General features: G+C 42.6%; 2 protein-coding genes across 9 annotated transcripts in view; both read right to left on the minus strand.

Moving 5' to 3' along the window:
• The window catches only part of sick (sickie), a 172,680-nt gene that overhangs the window by 1,971 nt on the left and 147,790 nt on the right, over positions 1-22,919 (minus strand). For 6 of the 8 annotated variants that reach the window (XM_017082734.3, XM_017082695.4, XM_017082710.4 and 3 more), the window contains 2 exons: positions 344-2,160; positions 30-285 (listed from right to left, as the gene is read on the minus strand). In XM_017082734.3, the coding sequence (XP_016938223.3) occupies positions 30-285; positions 344-2,160 (2,073 nt within the window). Of the gene's footprint in view, positions 1-29; positions 286-343; positions 2,161-12,576; positions 14,030-22,919 lie in introns of all 8 variants that reach the window. The other 2 variants (XM_017082783.4, XM_017082767.4) reach the window with 1 other exon arrangement.
• Positions 4,373-8,095, minus strand: Gr32a (Gustatory receptor 32a). Its single transcript, XM_017082793.4, has 2 exons — positions 4,783-8,095; positions 4,373-4,724 (listed from the first exon to the last, which is right to left on the minus strand). Exons 1-2 carry the CDS (start codon positions 5,923-5,925, stop codon positions 4,476-4,478), a joined length of 1,392 nt encoding a protein of 463 aa, XP_016938282.3. The 5' UTR covers positions 5,926-8,095; the 3' UTR covers positions 4,373-4,475.

The following is a 22,919-nucleotide window of genomic DNA, read 5'->3' on the forward strand; positions in this document are numbered from 1 at the left end:
AAGCTAAAAATAACCCTCAAATTACTTACCCATCGGAAATTGTGGTGCAGCTGCAGGTTGGTGGTGTTGCAGGTGGCCTGCGACATGGTGCCAATGATGCAGGGCAGCTTGTTGGCCGGTCCGGCGCTCAGCAGACAGGAGAAGACATCGCCCAGGGCGGAGGCATGGTGCAGGTTGTCCAGAATGATCACAGAGGGAAGCTCGGAGGCTCCATTAGCGATGGCAGCCTGCTCGGCAATGTGGCCCAAATACTGACGCAGGTCCTTCGAGGACTTGTGGTCAACACTAAAAGAAGATGTATATTTTAACAATCTAATAGGAATAATGGATCTGAAAGACTTACTTGAATGTGGCAATGGCCTCCGAGGGGTTGCCCCTGGCTGCTCGGGCCACAAGGAACTCGGCCAGCCTGCGAGCTAGATAGGACTTTCCAGTGCCACTGGGTCCGCAGAGGATCAGACGACGGTGCTCCGTGAGCAGGCTGATATATCTGTGGACAATGCTACGCGGGATGAGGCTGTCGAAGGCCAGACTTCCCACTCCCTGCAGGCAGATGTATAGAGTTCTCACGCTGCCCACAATGTAGCCACAGGGCAGGAGTTCTGGGAAACCCATCTCGGGACCCCTCTTCGCCTCCCCCAGATGATACGAGGTGATGGAGTCGGTGTTGAGGCCCAAATTGGTGCCCGGATCAATCCGAGCCACATAGTCCTTGAAGGTCTTGCGCACCACATAGTCCAGATTCTGCCACGTCGTCTTGCCGGAGATGTAGGTGCAGGCGATGACGTACTCATTGCAGCTGGCACTGGCGTAGTTGGACTTCCGCTCGCCCTGGGATTGGGCATCCGCCTCATGGCCATTGGCATAGAAGCCATCCAGTTCCTGCAGTTCCTCGCAGTACTTGGCAAACGCCTCCGGTTGTCCCAGATAACAGGCAATGGCTATCTTCTTGCCATCACACACATCTGCCAACTCCTCGGTGGCACTGGCCATGTGCACGGGACTGGCCAGAGGAGCTGCCTCCAGGGCGGGTGGAGGTGGTGTTAAATCAATGTGTGTACTAGGACTGAGAGGCGCCACACCCACAACGCCATTGGGAGCCGGTGGTGGTGGTGGTTCAGGAGCTGGAGCCGGTGGCAGGCACTCTTCCTCCAGTTCAAGTTCCTCACTCAAACGGGCTGGAAGATCCATGGGCGGGCGATTGTTGCCATCGGCCAGGGAATAACGCCTGGAGACCTCCGAACTGCCGGCCACCGATCCATTGGGACTGATGGCCTGGCCTAAACTGGCCTCCGAACCAGCCAGTGATCGCGTGGTCACCAGTTTCTGGAGCCGCTCATTGTTGTGCTTCAGCGACATCATCTCCGCCCGCATCTTGTTCATCATCTCCTTGAGGCTCTCCAACTGGGAGGCCGAACTCAAAGCCTCCAGGCGAATATCTGTCAGCACAAGATCCTTCTCCCTTAACTGCTTCTTGAGGTCCTCGACCACCTGCTGATCCTCCTGCTCGATGGCATCAATAGGCTTGGCATTGTCTATCAAGGTTAGGGTTTTGGCGGGACTGCTCTGCTTGCTGTTGGGCAAAGGAGGAGCAGGTTGGGTGGCCAGGGAGGCCAGACCCAGTGGCTCACCATGACCATTGGAAAGGGGCAACTCCTGCTGCGAGTGGTTGTGATGATGATGATGTCCACCCACATGGCGACTCGTCTTGGCGATCTTGGCATTGCGGGAGAAGGCCTTGGTGAAGCTGCTCCTTAGCCAGCCCTTCTTCTTGTTGGCCTTGTTCTTGTCCTGGGCCGCCGAGCAGCCGGAGCTGATGGAGTTCAGGGAGCACATGGAGTCGGTGCTGTGTTGTCGCTGCATTCCCAGGGTCAAAGTGCCATTGTTGTTGTTGGTCCTTTGAGTTCCCGCAGTTGGTGGCTTCTGGTCAGAGCCCGGCGGGCCAGGCTGCAACCCTGCACCCTGACCCTGCGTCTGGACACCCATGCTCTGCATGTGCGCCGTGGTCAGGCCCGCCTGGATGGACTGCTTCCTCAGCAGCTCGATGGTCTGCCGCATGTCCGTCAGTTCGCCATCCTTGCGCTCCGCCGTCGCCGTCAATTGCTGCAGTCGGTTGGTCATGTTGGATAGCGATTGCTCAAAGGCGGTGACCACATGGGCCTGCAAGAGGAACAAAAGGAGAGGGTTTGGGTTAAGGTGGGTTCTGGCCAGGTCTGTACAATCCATCATCGCCCGTTTTGAGCACATCTCGTTCGTGCCTCGAATTCTGAAACCCAATGTTGCTGCTTCGTATGCAAGGCGTTTCACCCGCCACTTGCAACTCACCACGGCCACATGACTCATGGGCAATGAGCTTAGAGCCGGGCTTTAAGAACTTTTCGAAAACTTCAGTCCCTTCTCTGGAGTACGTGCACTTGAAAAACGTACCACGTCAGTTTGTTATTTCATGGGAAACCACCTATTATGACTCCACTTAAACCATAAGAACTTAATAATAAGGTGTGCGGTATGGAAAATTATGGCATTGGAGTTCATAATAAAGTTGAGATTTAAAGATCTCAAGAGGTAATTTTTATGATATATAATGTTTAAGGAGACAATAGGGTATTCAAAAATGGAAAGGATACAAACTTTGTGTGCATTAATTATAAGCAATATATTTTAAAACATATGTACTTTACTTTTACTATTTGAGAAAACCGAAATATTATCTCATTTTAATTTAGACAATATCATAGTGTTCCACTATTTCTTCGTGTGAACTTTGGAACCAATGTCACTTCTTGTGCATTGTTGTGTCAGCACTTTGCCATCGTTGCTTATTTTTTATGAGCCAACGTGACTGGCCACAAATAAGAGAGAACTCAGGGTAAATGCTATATTATCCATATATATATATATCTGCATCAAGTTGATGAGTGCCATTAGAGAAGTTCAGAGGAGAAAAGTGGTGACTCAGAGCGGATGTTGTAATTGCCAAGGAAGTAATGAAGAAAAAGCTCATTCTCTTCCCATTGCTCGTAAAATGCTTTGATATTCCCTTGCAATTTAGCGTTTTTATTATTATTAAATTAAGCGACATGCCGGGAATTTCAAGTGCACCAGACTAATTAAATTATGAATTTGCAAACGTGATCACAACAAGTGTTGAGCCCTCCCGCGTACGTTACAATCCATGCGATTTGCATTTAAAAAAACACGTAGTAACCCTTTCAACTTTCTCCGCATATGCATGTTTGGAAAAGGGCTCTGAAATCCAAACTCTGAATCGTTTGGCTGCCAACTCACGTAGGTGGCGGGCATAAAAATTGATTACGGTGCGTATGAGTAACGTGACACACAGGATAAGTCGGCACCTTCGGAAGGATGGCTTCCTTCCACTTCCCGCCAACAATTAAAACGTATTAACGGGCAATTGTCTTCTGAGCGGATGATAAAGTGGAATCCACTTCCAAGTGATTTTATTTAAGAGCTCGGGCATGAAGTTAGCTTCGCCCATTAAAACTTTTGCCCCTCACCGACCTTGAACCGAGAAAACCTTTGCGAGAGTGCTCATCATCCACTGATGACGGATTTCCATCTAGAAAAAAATGTACGTCTATAGAGCGTGCCATCGTAATTTGCATAAATGAGTGGCAAATTAAAAAGCGAAACGTGCTAGATGGTTATCAATAAACAAGTGGGAAATCGAGGGAGAGCCAGAAATACAGATTTGCTGCCATTCTAGCAATTATAATTAGTTAGGATGTGTAAGTGCCTCCCTATTTGTTTTCAATTTTTCAACTGGGTGTGTTTTTTTACCGGTAGCTATTAGTTTCGATGAGGTCATGCCTATGTCCAGTGAACTAACTAACCGCATGCCAATGCTAATGTTGGTTTTACCGCATTAAGCGAGCTTCTATTTTCCGGAGCTATAGCAAAGCTGATAAGCATTTAATTAAATTTTAAATTATATACTTTATAGCTTGCGGTAGCAACCGTAAATGGTAAGAACATTTTGCTACACAAATCCGTTTAAATCTATAGCGGTTCGAGATTAAAGAGAAGAATTGCTTGCCACCCACTAGAGGTAAAAACATTTCAATTTGCAAAGATTGCTTGTGTATCGGAATAAATACTTTGTTTATAAAAAGCAAGGCTTTAATTTAGAGATATAAAAAAATGGAGCTTTGTCTCTTGGTAAAATTTTCAAAGTCGTCAATAATGCGAGTAATTGTTTTAGAAAAAACTGCTTGTAAATTATATAAAAGGAATTTTAAAACTTGGCTTGTATATTTTATAATTCATAATTTAATTTATAGGTTATTCTCTGGCTGCCTATATCATATTAAGTTGACAAAGCAAGAACTTTTGATATTTTCGACTCACGTACTTGCAATTACTAAAATGGTTTTAATATTTTCAGTGCTAATAAACACAAGGACAAAGTTGAATAAAGATAAATACATGTTTCTGAAATAATTAAAAGATTATATTTAGGTCTGCTCTGGTACGGGGTCATCAGTTTTCGAGTCTTCCAGCTGTTTGAATTGGATCAAGATGACCAGATATGTGGTGACTGCCGAAAATATCTTAAAAAGCGTAGAGTTATCTATGGCGAAAAATCCATATGCCGTGAATTGGACTTCCTGCTTTATGCTCTTGGTAAGGAATTTGTCAATTATATTCTGATACTCCCTGCACTTGGCATATACCCTCGCTAGTATTTGTGCTGTCGCGTTAGCCTTGAAAGAAGTACTCATGCTGATTAGTTGTTAACTAATCTCTGATATATCACCTCACCTCCTTGGTGGTAAGACCACAACTCCGGGACAACAGGGCCAAAAGGGAAAAGTGAAGGCAGAGCCACGCGAAACACCACTGTAGAATGTTGGGCGACACCATGCCCTTCGCGGTGATCTGAACAAAAAGGTTATAGCAGTTGGTGGTGACCGTGTAGAAGGAGTATCCCAGGAAGGAGACCAGAATCAGGTTGCAGCAATCATTGATGCCCTTGTAGATACGCAGCAGTTTGTTGTGCATACGGTATATGAACAGGGAGTCCTCGGGGAAATGTTCCATAATAGCGGCATTGGGGTTAATATTATTATTACCACGCGCTCGTCTGCCTCCGCCTCCTTTGCGCTTATTCTGCTGCCCATAGGTGTATTTAGTCAATAGTTCATTTATAAAGTGAAATCGTATATAAACAATTCTCAGTAAAGCCGATGCAAATACTATATACGTGGCTGTAAGCCCATTTTGGACAGCATAGAAGGCTAGCAGTATATAGGAGGTGGGTGTTATTACTCCTTGGACGGCATATATTTTTAAGACAATGATATAAGTCTGGCAGGCGGCTATTCCTACCAAAAACTTCACAGAGAAGCCAAAGTTTTGGTTCAAGTTGGCGCCAAACTGTCGACGTATCTCCTCATCTAGTTGCAGGATTTCATTCATGATCCTTAACATACTCTTCGTATTCCGGGCACACACAAACACTGTAAGGGTATAGGTTAGGATGCACAGCAGCAGTTCGATCCACTGGTTAACATTGTCGGTCTCCCGGTAGGAGTAAAATAATTGTGCCGATATCGGTGTAAATAAACTATAGACATTGAAGATGGTTAAGGCGTGAACGGCGCCTCTTACGAAGAAGGAGTAGAACTCGTTGGTTTTGGTCGGGGGTCCCACTTCGTAATTGGAGACTTGTTCGTATATAGGCATCAAGCCACTAGCCTTTAGCACGGATAGTATAGTGCGAATGTCCTCGAATACGGGGTAATCGTGGTTCCTTAAAGGAACAGGTTCAGGCACTGCCGTGCTATCCCTAGTAAAGGCATCCCTGTTTATAGACGCAGTTCTGTAAGGCGAAACTCTTCGCGGATACGGTTGTGATCGCGTTTTTTGCGCGGGCATTTCGACTATCCAAGTGTTCGGGGACATCGCCAACGAGGCACTGACAGGAATAAAGGACACGGCTAACACGGTTCACACGAGTGGGTTCAGTGTTATCTGATTGTGTTGGGGTCACGGGTCTGGACTTCAAAAGCCATTAGAATAATTGCTTATGCATATGCTCATTTATTAGAAAATTTGTTCTCAGACTATATACCTTTTCTCCAATAATGTTATTTTCATTATTGCTGATAATATCCTATTCAAGCTATCTATAATGTCTGCAATACAGGAAAAATGCGGCAAACACTTCAATAAACAGCAAAGAGAAGATTTGAAAGGAAGCACGCGCTTAAAAAACTAAAAGTCAAGCATTGAAGGCAGCAAAGGAAAAATGCAAATTGAGAAAGGAAATAGAAGCAAAAAGCTACATTGAAATTAAAATGAGGAGAAAAAGGGAGATGGCTGTTTTTCCCCTAAAAAGCCCCACACAGTGCATCTCAAACTGCGATAGAGGGTCTAAGAAGGGGAGCTTGATGTTGCTGCTGTAGTTGATGTTGCTCGTGTGGCTGATGTTGCTGCTGTTGCTGTTGCTGTTGCTGCAGTTCATTTGCACGTTGAAGGCAACGGAGCGTAAAACGGTTATGCATCAGCTGCGAGCGACACGCAGTCAGAAAATAAAAAACAGAGATATAGAAGGGGATAAAACAGGCGGTCGGTCCAAGGGGCCACATGCTAAATGGCTAAGGCAACAGCAGAACCCGCTGCAAAATTGCCAACTTTAATTTGACTGTCAATGTTGCCGGCAGCAAGAGGGGGGTGTTGCTCTTTGCCAGTGATGCATTGCTGAATTTATCGCTGGCAATTTGCAGACACAAAACAAAGTTCAAGTTCAACGGTGGGCCACAAAAAGTTCTGCCCACCGAAACTTGTTTAAAAGCAGCTCGTAGCCAGGGGAATTACTGATTACCAATTGTCTGATAATATTTACCACTTGATAAGACCAAATGGCCTTCGATTAACTGCGTTCTTTGATAGTGGGTGATACAAGTAGGTCGTGTCCAATGATAAAACTAAATAAACTCCAACAGCAACCGAAATTGCCCGCTGGTGTTGCTGCTGGGTGCATAAATCATGCTGCAACAGCAACGACTGTTGCTGCCCACTTGACAATTGTTGCAGACATCAGACATCGGGCGACCATATGTTTTCAGAGTTTCGATGTTGGTGTCGCCAACATGCCGTAGGCGTGTGCACTTTGACCTTTCCCATGATTTATGCCCCGCAAAAACAACACCAGGCAACATGCAACAGCAGCAGCCGCTGCAGCAACTGCAACACTTGACATTTGCTGGATTTACACAAGAGAAGCAAACTGTAGCAGTTGTCACAGGGTTTCCTGATTTATTATTCCACTCGGTGTGTGGGGGCGTGCCTCCTCCTAATTTGCATTGGAATATTTGATGATTGATGAGGGCTTCTTCTCCGGCCTCCGAGATCAGTGAAAGTTTTCCCAAGGATGGGCGGATGTCTGGCCAGTAATGACTAATTGCAGGAGGCCTCCCAAGGTCAGGTGTCAATTTGAAGCTCGAAATGGCTTTGACCTTCCTAAATTATGAATGTACATTGTTGCAATGGTGATTGAAATTTTCCGATAGTGGAAAATTAATGAAGATGGAAGCTGAAGACTCTAACCTATGTGACTTTGCCATGATTGAAAAGGCCCCCTCGTGTTTGATTGCTGGTTGAGATTAGAAAATACTGCATGGCACTATCAGCGGGGCATTAGCCACTTTAACTAGATAAGATAGTGTGTGCTAAATAGAAACTATTTTTAAACAAAGAGTTTTTCTTGTCCAGCACTTTGAATTGATAGAAAAGTTCTGAACGAATTAAGTGATTTTTGGTGTTCCCGAATCAAGAATGATTTCCTGTTCGGGATTCCTTTCAACCATTTCGGGATTCGCTTTTTTCGACCCCATCGAATTCGAATTCTACGGCCTGCCACATAATAAAATGATTAACAAACTAATCCGTTCTGATTGTTTGTGGCGCACACAAAGTCGCGAATCGAAGTGGCTGAATAAAGCGGAACACCAAGGAAACACAGACATGACCATCGGGATCCTGAGCCGCGAGCGGAGAAAAAATAGCAAATCATCATTAAAAATCTTGGACAGCTCGGGGGATGGAGATGGAGATCGGTGGAGAAGTGACAGCAACCCACAACGAAGTTATATCCAGACAGTCCAGTCCAGTCGAGTCCACTTTGATCCGCCGCCACAGTCTCCGCTGCAACTTCGATTTATTTCTTCGTTTTTTTTTCTACAAGAATGGAAGACTCTGTCCCAGTGGCTGGTGAAAGATCAAGATTGCTGGCTCCATTATTTGTACAATTGCGGATTCGCCCCCACTCTTTTTGCTGTCCCGCACAAGCCGTGCCAAAAAAATAATGTTACCCAGATAAATATGCCATTTGGCTAATGGTATCCAACCGCAAACTTACGCCAACCCCATCGCATTTTTCGGTTTTCCACGTATGTGAACTTACCTGCAAAGAGAGAAAAAAGAGATTGCAAAATTAGTTGATTGCAAATAGCATAGTTGAGTTTGGGTATGGTACAGGAGATATTTTTAAAGATTTAAGAGATTAAAGAGAGATTAAACTTCAGTAAATAAAAACATAAAACAAGACTACAAATATTTTAAGTATACAAATATATTGCCTATCATCTAAAAGTGTTTTTTTCTTTCCCGGGAGTAATTTATTTGGATACTTTTTTTTTTATATTCTTTAGTAATACCCACATCTAATTTTATGATGTCTCATCAATCAAAAGATAATATTTTGATGGCTTGTTTATAGACTTCAATCGGATCAACCTAAACGAGCATTTCGAAATCGTTTCGTCTGATGTTATTCCTCCGATGTTCTGAGCATTGTCACTCAAATTCTTTATCAAACAATCCCGGACAATCACAACAATGACTGGCTTTGGCTGCCCATGATCATGACGATCAATGGCCATTCAAGGGCCCTCCGTTCCCCTTTTTTACATCATTTGTATTTTTGTTTTCGTATTTTTATTGATTTCTTTTTAGACCGGAAGCCACAAGAGGCACGTCCAACACAAGAGACAATGAAGATGCAATATAATATTTGTGTGGAGCATTCAAATCAACATCGCATCTGAAAGTTTTGAGCTTGTTTACATTTTCCCCTCTTTGTTGCTTATCAAACGAGAGACAACCTAAGATACTTGGATTTGGACTTGGGTTTTGGCTTTGGGTTTGGGTTTCTGGTTTCTGCAGCTCGAATCTGTTTGACCATTGTTGTTTGTTTTGATTCTGGGCTTGAGTCGAATTGAGTTTACTTTGCCAGTCACTGATTTCCTCGGGGAGACGCGGGTATATATATAAATATACAGTCTGCGAACTGACTCGTCCTTTTCCCCAACAGCTTCATCATGGTCACGTCTTTGTTTCTGAACCTTTTGCTTCGTTTTTCTCTACTTTTCCAGCTTGTCTTGTGGTCGGAAACAAGTTTTCGTGTTCTGTTTTTTTTCGATGGGTTTCGGCTGTTGGTCTTTTGGGAACCCTGCCGAAGAACTACTTGTAGAAAACTGGTTTCGAGCCCCAGTCAGCCACCTGTGACAGGTCGAATGGCCACAAAAAACAGCCAGCGAACAAATGAACAAACTACAAAATCCAAACACGTGCCCAGCCCGGAATAATTTGCTGACTTGCACAGTGAAATGAATAAATATTTATAATTTAATTACAAATTGAAAGGGGCAGCTGCACCTGAAAATCGGGAATCGTGTAGAGATACTCTGGCTGTCTGAGAAAAAACAAACTGGCCGCCAATTGAGAAAGATACTTGGACATTCAGTCAGTTAGTTTGCTAGTTAACCAGTTTCTTTGTTGGCTCAGTGCCGCAGTTGCAATCATTATCTGCAAGATATAAAGATATTTCATGTGCAGTCGGCCACTCGCCACAATCGCCAGTTTGCAATCTCGTTTATCACAGAGCAACTGTTTTAATAAGCGATCCCCAATAGATAAAAAGCAACAAGTTATTTAAGGCCAGCTTCAGTTTGCCAATTTGTTGGCGTTTTGTCGGCCAAAAGATTTATTAATTATGCATGGCGCAGCGCTTTGAAAGTGGCACAAACGGTTGACGAACTGTCCTTGCCACAAAATAGAGACTTTACTGGTTGAAAGGTATTCTAAAAGAAGCATATAGGGAGATTTGACTATTAAATTCCTTATTTTTGTGACAGTTTATACCCAATTAAATCAACTTAACAGGGCTTACATAAATCAATTACAAAAGCAACCTTTCCCCATAAAATAATAAAAATCACATCAATCATTTTACAGTCCAGTTATTCCTAATTCACGATCACCATTAAACAATAACAATTGCCAAATATGTAAATTCCAAAAAATAAAAAAAATACCTCAATGAATTAAATCAATTAAAAGCAATCAACTTCTGGCTTTCAACCCATTGACTCCCCAATAAAATTTGTGATATCACCTCTTGACCACTTGCGATCAGTGCTGCCCAAACTGTCAGCAGGCGCTTGTTCACACGCCATCTGACAATTTCACTTTCCATAGTTGACTTCTTGGCCAGCTCGGGTTACCACTGCCATACTGCCATCGAGGACTGGCAGCTGTTAGAGCCGCTCATAAATAAACATGAAATGAACATGAAAAACGCCTTAAAAACAGTCGGCGGCGTCGCTGGGGCTAAGCTTAAAAACCGCTTTAAAAACGCGCCAAATCGAATATGAGCAAAAAACTACTAAAAAAAAGGCAGAGGAAAATAAACTGAGAAAACAAAAAACAAACGTACTCAGCGTGCGGCATTAATGGCAACTTTATTTGTTTTGAAAGTTGACATTGATTGGACCCGCAATTGGCGACGAAGTCTCTGGGTTTTGTTGTCTTTAGTGCTTCGATATTGATGTTGGATTGCCTGTCTGAATGAGTAGGGTATATAGGGTGATATAAATGGGTATATGTCTCTCATTTAATTCATTCAACATTTGACGATTTAATTGCGGTCACTGAATACCCAAGTTTTTATGTTGAGAGCTTTATTACCTCAAATCTGCTGTTACCATATATGTATAGACTATAACATTTGATCCTAAGCGTACTTTGAATTTAACTTTAAATCTTCTCCTTAGATTAGACCTTTGGGACTAAGAAAGTATGGTACTTGGATCTATAGATTCTAATGTAAGAACTATTTTTTTGAACACAAACCGATGTCTATATAATATTAGTTATGATCGTTATTTTACTAGTTACTTATTATCATTTAGGTGGTCCTTCTGAAAACTAAAGTACTTAATTTTATTTATGTTTATCCTCTTTTCTGCTAAATGTTAAATATGATATTGAATATACTGATGATGAGGTAAATTCCAATGACATTCTCATTTCCCTGAAGTGTGGATTTCAAAACCAATATCAATGATATACCTCGACTGCATCGCTTTCATTTATCTTCCCACTGCAGGGCATTCCAATGGCTGGGCAGACCCCATTGATGTCTGATTTCTTTCGTGGACATATCAATTGCATGTTCCGCGGAATCAGGTCATCGGTTTTGGTCATCAGCAGCAGGGGCCACCAGTGCAGAAACTACAGATGTGGCCATGCTGTCGTCGTGGGATTACACTCCAGTGACGCTAAAACTGTAATCCATGGGACGTGAAACTAATGGGTGAAGACTCAGTCTAGCTGATTTACTATGCCAGTTAGCTTAGCCCCGTGCCCAGAGGCCTTTGTAGCCAGCTTGGCTCATGCAAGTTTGATTAAATCAATCAGCGCACAAAAGCATCTAACGGCGACTGACAGTCGTACATGGCAACTCTGAATGGGACTCGGTTTCTGGCTCTGTGGCCTTTACCAGATACTTATTCTATGGCCACTTTAGCTACAACTGGCTGTCGAGTTCTTGTCCACAGCCCGATGCTCCTGCATTGCTTGGCCATATTCGATGAGCTGGAGCTGCATTCGTAATGCCGAAGCCGGATGAGGAATTCCAGGTGAAGACATCAGCGGGAACAGAACACGCACGACATTAAATTTATAGCCACATCGAGAAACCGCATAGAATTTGTAGAATTCGCGGTTGCATTACAGCCTTGCGAGGGAATGCCAGGGGAAGGTTCCTTCTCCTCTGGGTTCTTAAAGAAGTTTTTCTATTTTGCCACTTAGCTTAAAGTATTTACATGAAAAGAGCTGGTAGCAGAATTTGTTAAGGATAAGAAATCTCGGTTTAATTTTAAAAAAGTTTTAATACCATTTAAATTGTGGTGATACTATACTAAATTTTAGTTCGATAATCTTTTCCCATAATTAACTGTCATTCAAACTGGTAAGGATTGTGCTAAATCTCGGTTCAGATATAAGGTTTTAAAGATTTGTATGTCTACATAATATTATTTTAATATACTTGCCGAAAATTCAGAATTGGATAAGTATATATATTTGAAGAAATGTCTAGATTTTAGGCCATACTTATTTATTTATGTAGTATTTAATACTTTTTAGTCCTTTAATTGTAAAGGTAGTGTCTTGAACCATTTTTGTTAAATATTATATTTCATTTTTTGTTAGATCAATTTAGATAATTATTATAATAAAAAACCATATTGGATTATAGCAGTACATCACCTGTTCAAGTTCCTCCTGGGGCGAAGCTGCCAGGGTCAAGGATCCGCAGACCCCTCCTCCCACCCCTGATCCGCTAATCGGTGGACACGACTGTCGCTTGAAATCTCTGCGAATGGCCAGTTCGTACCAGGGAATCATCGGCTTACTCCTTAAAGTAGTTTGGCATCCGATCTTGAAATCCAGCGGATCCATATACTCCGGAGCCATTCGGTTCAGATCGCTGACGGCTGCCTCGGCGGAGGCGTAGATGTTCCCGGCGGACTGATTGCCTCCCCTGTACCGCCAATGGCCACCTGTGGCCATGTCCAGCATTGATCCCGATGGCACATCCAGGCTGCGATGCAATCCCGCGCCCATGCTCTTGACCCTCATGTGACCCAGGGTGTGATAGCGCCTGTCCACGGCATTCGGCAGCATGGGCATGGCACTGGGCATGACCAGCAGTTCGTCCTGGTCAATGGTCACCAGACTGTGACTGGTGCCCGACCTCTCCAGCAGCTCGGCGCTGCTGCTCCTTTGGGTCACGATGGGCAGCTCGTAGAGATTGAGGCGCGGACTGGTAGGCGGTCGCATGGGCGTGGCATACATCTTTGGCTTGGCATATAGACTCTCCCGACGAACTGGCGCAGGTGGGGGTAATCCTGTGGGCGATCGTGGGGTCTCGTTTAGGGACAAGGTCAAAGGTCGCCGGTTGCCCGTCGACCCCACCGAATTGTGACGCAATGTCGGGGGTCTAAGACGCGGGCAATCCCTCTCCTGCATATCAAAACTCATCCTGGGCGTCGGGGAGTAGCATCCCCGCTCGGAACTGTCGTAGGAGCTCCGAATTCCACTATCCAATCTCCTTTTCGGACTCTCTGGTGCTGTGTACAGGAAGATGGGCTCCTCTTCACCAGCCGTATTATAATCCGGCGTCTTCGGAGTGGCACTACTTTGCAGGGAGTCCAAGGAGAATCGGGAGTTCTTCTTCACATTCTGGTAATCACAAGGCATACTCCCCCCACCCGAGGAACTCGAGGCATCCGAGAGGGGGCGAAAGGCCGAGGGATTGGTGTAGATGGGTTCCAGATCCCCGATGGTGGGAGTTCTCACCGGTTTGGCCCTGGCGTAAATCTCCTCCGGCTGACCACCCGGCAAACTGTAGTTACTCCTCAGCGAAATGGTCCTCTGTCTTCGCTGCTTTTGCAAAAGCGGAGGTGGCTGGGAACCATTCTCCGATTCCGCCCTTATTGAACGGGATCTGGTCAGTCCACGGGCTCGTATCGTGGCATAGCCATCATATATAGGCACCGATATTGGCGAAGGAGGCGGTCGATTACTCGTACTAGCTGCCGACATTATGTGTTTTTTTCCCTATTCTATTATTATTTTTCATCCAATTTGTGGCTATTCCTCATAGGGTTTTCATGTTGAAGCGTCTATGTGTTCGTTCACTTTAAACATTGATTAATTGCTGCGGCATTCAAATTGAGGTTTATCATTTATAAGCAAAAGGAATATAACGTTTGCCCCACTCGCGCACTCGATTGTTCATTGCTAGGGCCCCCCATTGGGACTTAAGAGATAAGACTGCATCAATCATTTTTAATTGAAGTCCGGATTCATAAACTGAAGCCGCCCGTTGGTCCAATGAACTCGGCCTGTCACGCCCCGAACTCTAATAACTCCCCATCATTCCCCTCAGTTTGAAAAGCACTCGTGCCTGTCCCTCAAAATTTGGTTCGTTTCTATGGCCAACTTGTCTCATTAGCGCCTAATTAGCATCTATTTCACATGAGCCACGATGCGTCGGGTTTTTGATGGACATCCTCTAAAGAAAAATGGAATAAAAGCGAAACTATCGCACCTTGGACCACCTTAATGGAGGGCAGTCTAATGGATTCGATGACTTGTTAAAGGAAAAGATCGTGATGAAACTCTGAGTGGGTGTAAATTGAGTGGGAAATAGGTTCGGATGAAATGGAAAGTGGTTTAGTAAAAGGGTTACCATATAATTTTTTTTCGTAGCCCTCTTAAAACCTTTAAAATCAAATTATATTGAATTCCTAAGGCATTTTTATAGATATATTATTATTTTTCTAAAGACTTTAATATTTGTAGATTAAGATTGCTACATAAAAACATAACTTGCTTTATCCATATTTTCCCCTAGAACAACATCTCATATTTCATTTTAGCTGGGCCTCTGGAGTTTTATTACTTTTATCATCTGCCTGACACATTCTACTGACACAAACGGGCACTTAAACATATCTATAAGCATGTGGCATCCCGAGATCCGTTGGAGTCGCCACATGCCCCCATCCCATAACCATACCCATTCCAAATCCGATTCCTAAGGCTGGGACTGGCTGTCAATTGGTTTGTCGGTTCGACTCGGTTCGACTCGGTTCGTTGACACTTGGGAGCCACGAAGGAGTTCTGGTTCCTTGTGGGGCTGAGGATGGGGATGTGTATGGGGTTGGGGATGGGGCTACATATAACACCACAACTCGATGACTGCCGGACTTTTGCCATTTTGCCAAGCGTCTGGTTAGCTGACAGAGGCAACAATAACAAGGAAATGCAATAAACAACCATTTTCTAATGTCATCAACATACTACGAACGACGTTTCAGTGTTTCTACTTTATTGTTGTTGATTTTCTCTATTTCTTTTTTTTTTTTTAGGTTTTTTTTCGCAGCTGTGACTGGACTGGGAAGTGACTGGGGAGTGAGAAGTGGGAACTGTGACTGCTCTGGACAGTTGCTGTTGTTTTTAGCGCTGCGTGAATTGGCTGTAATTGTTTTGATTGCAGTTCATGGTGTGCTACACTCGGACTTCTCGGTTTCTCGGGGCTTCTAATAAAGAGCAACTTTAATTGCGGGTTGGGGTTTGGAGTGGCGATGCGACGGAATGTATATCATTTCGGAATTGCTCAATGTGGATGAAGAAATTAGTTAAAAATTAATGCTCTCTAGCTATCAGAGTAACACTCTGAACAGGAATTATCGTTGGAAATTACTTTAATAATAACAATTTACTACAAAAATGCTGTCAAACGAGTTATTAATACGCAATCAGTCAGTTAGAAGGAAAGGAAACATTTTTTTACTATTCTGGTTTGTATCTTTATAAAAAATTTAAGAAATATGTTCTGAACAGAGCAACTATTAACACTAATATACGAGCTTCCTAGCCGTAAAAGAAAGTAGAGAGTCTATAAAATGGTCACATTAAAGGGTAATAAATTTTGACTACAAAGAAGTGTTTTTTATGCCAATCTGCATATAAAAACCCTTCTTCCATTGCCTTGAAACTATCCATGCAATCAATCAAACCTTTCAATGTAGATCTTGCCGAAGATTACAGTGTGAATCACCATATAGGTACTTACACACCCAGACATAATGTTGCAGTGACTTTGCGACAAAGTATAATATTTATGGCCTATGCAAAGTCCCAGTAAAACAGAAGTGGAAAAAGTCTAGAGTGAGTCAGCCTGCGGCTTAAAAAGTTTTAGCAGGACTAACCGCAGTTTTGGATGCACTGACAGGGTGAACAAATTCAATCAACCCAAACGCGAGTCGTGCAAATTAATTCGAACAAAGCGAAAATAAATCAAATTTTGTCAAAATTCAATAACTTCAAGCACCCACAGGGCATCAGAAATGTTTGCGATTTTGCCTCTTTCGAAATTTGACTTTTGTGGGTCATGTGGGCGTCTAATTGTAAGCATTTTTGCATTTTTTTTTCGCCTCCTTTTGGCTTTGTCTATTGAAATTTATGCAATTGCAGCTTGCATTGGCATTTAATGGTTCATTTGGTATCTATTGTTATGCTAAAAACTAAATAAAAATTGAACTTTGCGGCTGGGGTAAATGGCAAGGGTTCAGACTCGACTGGTTTCCAATGCGGAGGCGGTTGTTATTTCTTATTTCTCTGTTTTTCAGTTTATCTGTAACGCACCTTTGACAGCATTGACAACTTTCGCCGAAATGCAAAACGCGGCTTGGGAGGCATTCGTAGACTTATCGCGAGTGTCTGTCGCAGTCTGTCTAGATTTCCCCGCTTTTCCTGTGGGCAGGCGGCTGAAAAAAAAGGGCATACTCCCAAAGTCTAGACAACGAGGCTGCCGAGTCTGCCTTATCAGCCAGCTGAAAATCTCTAAAGGAAATTGCCTGAGACTTGGACGCGACAAAAATAATATGTATATTCCAAAGGCAGTGCTTAAACATAAGCAGCTGACTGACAACGCTGAGTTCAGGGGGGTAATTTGATTAATGTGTTTAGGAAATGGAACCAAGTATACATATATTTGCAAAATAACATGCTGATGATTAAAGCGTGAACAGCCTGAGGCATCGAGAGCTCAGCTCAACACATGTTCTCCACTCAACTCAGAAGATCTGGGGGTCGCCTGAGAAACTATTTTTACTGATGATGCTGACATTGGTATTGCCATTGATCGATTTTTTCGAGCAACGCAATTTGCGGGCATAAAAAACTCGTTGGCTAATTGTGTCAGGCACAAAATATCCAAAATATTCTGAATGTTCAATGGCAAAAACTGGTTAAACAAAGGAGCAAAAAAGAAAACAACAAATCTTTGAAATGCGCAAAAACCAAAAGCTGACTTGGCCTGTCAACTGCATAGTTAAGTAGCTCACTGCTGTTGGGGCGGCAATTTTGACAGGTGGAGGTGTGTGGCTTGAAAATAATTTTTGGCTACACATCAATTCACTCGAGTGCCATTCAAATTCGGGGCTTTATTTGCCTCCATTCGGCTGATCAAGAAGTTCCATCATTAGATCATTCAAGGTGTGTTAAAGTAACAAAACGTGACAATGGAACCGTAAAGATTATTAATTAAGCAACAGCAATTTTATGCCCGCCTTTAAAATGTTTTATGGCTCCTATTTCAAATTTATTGAAATTAGCGCTAGAAAAATATGTCTGTTGACAGCGGCGGCGCCTAAATTGCCAAAGTTTCAAAGTTCCAACGAAAATCGGCTTGCCCTCGGGGCTTATCATCGAACAGTTATCGGCGCGAACGAGCTGCGATCGTAAAATTATAAATTTATGTATTTATGCAAAAAATACAAGAAAATAACACAATAAAAAATAAAGGCTACAAAAGGGAGCGCCAGCGATCTACAAAGCTAAAAGTCTTTAAACACATATTTTTCTTAAAACTTTAGCCTGACTTTTATCGGCCTGCATTAATTAGGCACGAAACCTGCTGTGTGAGAGGGTCAGCAAATAAAAGAAGGGGCTAAGCTACCGCTAAGAGCCGACCTCTGTACACTGATAAAAATTGTTTACTGCAAAATAAAATTCATTTTGCAAGGTCTTACTAAAATTTATGATTTTAAATTTGATAGTTTTAAAATAATGCAATGCATTTAGTGCGTTCTTAAGAAACCCAGAAAAATTATGAACAAAATTTTAGGTCATGCATGACTTATTTTTGGACTTGGAAGAAGAATATATTCTTCTTTTTAAAAAGTCTAAAAGTTTTTAGAGGTTTATTCATTCCGTAAATCTTTCAAACACGAATACTATTGTTACTACCATATTTATGAACTTGGAAATACTTTTATTTATCTTCAGCACTGTCCTATTATTTTTCATTAATTCTAATACTTTTTTAATAATTGACTTTTTCCTCTGTGCAGTCTGGGCCATCTGTCTGTCTTATTGGGGATTTTTTAGCGGGTGGATTTAGTGCGAAACCGGTTTGCCAGTTTTGAGTTTCTTAATCGGCCAGAAGAGCGAAACCGACACAAGAGGATCGCGGGCCGTTCTCCACTTCCTCACTCGACGCACTTGACAACCGCATAAGCACTTTTGTGGAAATTATAAACAATTGAGGCTAATTTAAGTTTTCTTTTTCTTCGCGTTTTTCTTCCCTCAGAGATGTGCAACATCTTATTCGTATCGCATATATATATATATCAACATTAGCCATGTAACTCGAGAGGATTGTTCGAATGGGGAAATGAGTTTTTGCGTCAGAGTGGTTTATATATAGACCTAATGCATTTCATTAAGAGTCACTTGAGGCGCGAGATGCTGCAATTGCAGTCGAGTTTGCTATTCAATGGGGGTGGAAATCGCCAGCCATTGCATAACGAAGGTCAATTCGATGAATATAAAAGCCTGAATTTCTTTCAAAGAGTCTATACACTAATGGCTATGAAAAAACCCTGTCTATGTAAAACGGAATAAGCGAAATAAATAATGAAGAATAAGCTGAGATAATATCCGCTTAATGAGATAAGAAGACTGCAATTTAGTCTTAAATTATCCATGCAGTATTTAAGCAGTTAAAAGATAATCGGATTTCAGAGAGCTAAAAAGTTGATAGCTGTGAGATAAAAATACCTGCAACTAGTCTTTGCTTTCAAGATAGTGTTTCTTTTAAGACTGGCTATTAAAAGTGTTTGTCTATCGCTGATATAACTTTATTGATAAGATACAATGTAGTTTTTCTACTTTTCCTTAGAATTTTGGTTAATAAAAATAGCACTGTAGAGTCTTTATTAACTAACTTCTTCAGTTGAAAACCATTTCCCCTCTCGCTGATATCTTTCATCTCAGTAAAATGCTACAATGGAGGTGCCACCATAGAATTCCGCTCCAGCAGCAGCCTAGGCTTTTATAATATTGTCCATTGGGCTGCATGTTCGACGGGCATAAACAAAGTCGACCCCCTAACCCCGAGCCATTACCCGAAAAAAATGAAATCCAAAGCCCGAAAAATACGAGAGAGGAAAACTTTTTCGTTATTATTATTATTAGCGCTGAAGATGGGGGTCTCCAGATACAACAGAGGCCGAAAACTCATCAGCATAATCAACGGGGGGGAAAAGGGCGGCAAATGTTGCATGCAACATGCACACAGCCTGATTACCGACTGACAGACTGATGTGCAGTTGTCGTCATTGTTTTGTGTGTATACAATAATTCCAGATACTGTATCCCCCCATTGTAGTTGTCCCTCAAGTGGATGGTCATCCGCAGATGTGAACTGGGGAGAAGTTCCACCGAGTTGTAATTACGAAGAAGTCGAGTGGAACTGCAAGTTTCAGTTCCATTTCCAGTTCCTTCAGGACAGGGCTCACCGAAAATTTCGATTCAGGCGCAGCCTTATCGCCATGCAAACCAATAAATTTCCAATTGCATTTCATTAGCTTTAAGCATTTCAGCCCAGACTGACCAAGACAGGCTGATAAATTGTCTGCTGACGTGATTTGTGTACCAGAGACTCAACTCGATTCCAATTTTCGAGGGGGCTATCGTTTTGATTAGATTTCTTGACGCTTGCTTCTCGTATTTTTCGTTATTTTTATGATTCCACAATGGACTCCTGTTTCCATTTCTGTTTTGGATCTTATGCAAATTTTCCAGTTTTGTTTGAAAGCGAGGTGGAAGTCGTCTGAAGTCTGGTCGATGCTTTCTATGCGATTAACAAGGTCTGGACATATTGATGGATGTTTTCAGATACGCCATCTGCTTATCGAATGGTGTGAGTGTTGTGTTGACTCGGTAAATCAAGTGAGGAAAGTCAATTAAATGGCCGCCAATCGAGAAAAGTGTTGACCAAGAGCCAGGCTCATTTATTAAATCGCTTAAAAAAGAAAATTATATGGTACCTATACAGTGCTCAGCGATCGTTTCAATTTACCAAATTGATCCAAACTCATCTACCTCGCTGAGAACAAGTATAATTCTGGGAGAATGATAATTAAATTTTCAAGAACCAAAGGGAGCGCCTTCTGTGGAAACTCGAGCACTAAATGGAAGCCCCAGATAAGAACAGGGCTGGGGAGTTGCTCTTTCCGAGAATCATCATCAAGTGGATGTGGATGTGGATCTGAATGTGGATGTGGAGCAGGCGGGGCCGAGTTTGATGCTCGCTCAATGGGTTCAGTGTTTGTCAACTGCAATTAGAAATGTGTGGGGGAATGGGTTGCATCTGCCAGCTGCCACAATATTAGTTGCAGCTGATTAATGATTGAAGCGCACTCCGCGTTCTTTAAAGGTGCCACTCCTCTCGCTTTGCCGTACAAAAAGTAGACAAAGGGCGACTTTAATGCCAGTTTATGGAGTGTCGACTTGGAAACAAGGACGGCTGAGTCCTTCTGAAATGCAGCAGCTGCTGCATGTTGCACATGTTGCCAAAGGTGCAGCTCCAATTAGCCAGCACACGCCGCTCAGGAAAGGTGCAACGATAGGGTAAACATTCGGAAGGACGGCCTTGACTACTCGGTAATTTGCCCATTGCGAGGGGTTTGACCAGCACTTACGTAATTATTATATTAGCCAGGGGTCTTTGGAAGTCCTTCTATTGAATGAGTTGAAGCTAGACTGTATTTACTGGACATTCAAATTGGTTAATAATAATCAAAGTTCTCTTTTATTAAGTTAAGGGCCCCCAATGGACATCCCCAACCTAACTAACTTTAAAGAATAAAGGCTTCTAAGACCAAAATGATAATGATCATCATAAGTATTGGAGGAACAAAATCATATTGTACCATGTTAAAGCGGAAGAATGCATTTATTCTTAGACAATTTTCATAACTATAGAAAAGCCTCATTAATTATGTGAAAATGTTTAGTTTTCCAATTATATCTTTTACTTTTCTTTGTCTTTCTATAATTCCCTCATCTTGTTTCTTTTTCCCATGACAATTTTCTTCATTTTTTAATAGTTTCCTCCCGACAATCGTTTCTCGTTTCGTTTTGATAATTATAATTTCTCCGGGCTGTGCTTCAAACACAATATTTTTCGGCAATTAAGAAAGAAGCAGAAGAACCCTCGGCATAGCCCGAACCCTTTAGACAGGTAGCGCCTCAATGGGACTATATTTAAGCATGCCAGACATGCGCCCTGAATCCCGATATCTGGGATTTCGTGGGTCATTAGCCCGAACAGTAGCAGGCAAATCGATGCGGGTCACAGGTCCCCTCGTAAAAATTCGCCCTTTAATTAAGCACCCTCATACCACTTTTTCACCCATTTCTTTAAGTGTTTCTGGGCTGGCCCTGTATGCAGAGTACATATGTTTACCGGGTTGATCAAATATTTACATGGCATTTACATCAAGCACGGAAAAATGCAAATCACCCGACAGGGCGACATACTGTCAGATGGATGGATGCAGACTGTTTGGCGGCATCCAAAGTCGGTAGAGTTGCAAGGCATTTGACATCGTTTTCCTCTTCCTCAACTCAACTCAACTCTCGACAAACAAAATTGGAGTAGACACTGCCATTTCCAGAGTACCTCAATCAGAGAAAAGTGAGGAAAATTGCTGCCTTAATATCAACTCGGAAAAGTCAGGTCTTCAGGGAAAGGCCGGCGATCCTAAGATACTTTCCTGATAGTTGCTGCGAACATGTGTATCTCAGATTGCCCATCGACCGTTTGGCCGGAAATTGTTATGGACTTGTGCGATCGGCGATCCGAGGCGAGCTAATTGAACTGGAAAACTTGAGCAGTTTTTCCTTCGACAATTTTCACACTTTCTCGCCAACCAAGTAGTTCAAAGAGAAACGGCTATTAGAAATCAAAAACAACTTCAAAGTTGACGCCTGTCGGTGTGCGAAAAATTACAAATTAAAAACTAATTTTCTTTCCCCAACCCCCAAAACTCCACCTCTGATTTTCAGGCATGACTAATTTTGATTAGCTGCGCATGAAAATTTATGCACAGCAGCGGCGTAGTGGGAAAAATCAATCTTCATCAAGGATGCTGGCAAAAGTGCGCTGAAAGAGCTGCATAATTAATTGCAATATTCTTTCAATTAAAATATTTTGAGGGGCCAAGACCCTCGGTTGTACGTTGTTTTCTTTTTGGGATGTCAAAGTCAAGCCTCATAAATCGTTTTTACTGAGGGGGAGTCTTCTCATTCTGTAACTCCCCTCCAATATGAATTTATTACACATCCCTCGAAGGATATAGGGATGAATGGAATGATGGAAACCGTAGCATTTTCCTTTCTCTTCCTGTTCCTTTTACCGATTTTAATTGATCGCTTTCCACGCACGCAACGCGAAAAGCCGAATCGTGAGGGAGGGTGACACCTCTCGGTATTTGGGACAGCTGTCCCGGAAAACAGAGAACCCATATATCCATATGCGAGGGAGATCCGAGAGGGAGTTTTCCCTGGATTATACTCATCGATGCAATATACCAGTACAGTCAGAGCTATATCGCTTGTTTTTGTTTGGCTTGCGAGATGTTGAACCGAAGTCATTAGCGGAAAATCAATGAAAACAAAGGAATATTTGTTTGGCAGAAATTTGGCAACATCGTAAAGCATTTCCCACCAGCGTTTTGAAATGCAATTCA

The sequence above is a fragment of the Drosophila suzukii genome, chromosome 2L (assembly GCF_043229965.1).
Source record: "Drosophila suzukii chromosome 2L, CBGP_Dsuzu_IsoJpt1.0, whole genome shotgun sequence".
In the NCBI taxonomy this organism is placed as follows: Eukaryota; Metazoa; Arthropoda; class Insecta; order Diptera; family Drosophilidae; genus Drosophila; species Drosophila suzukii.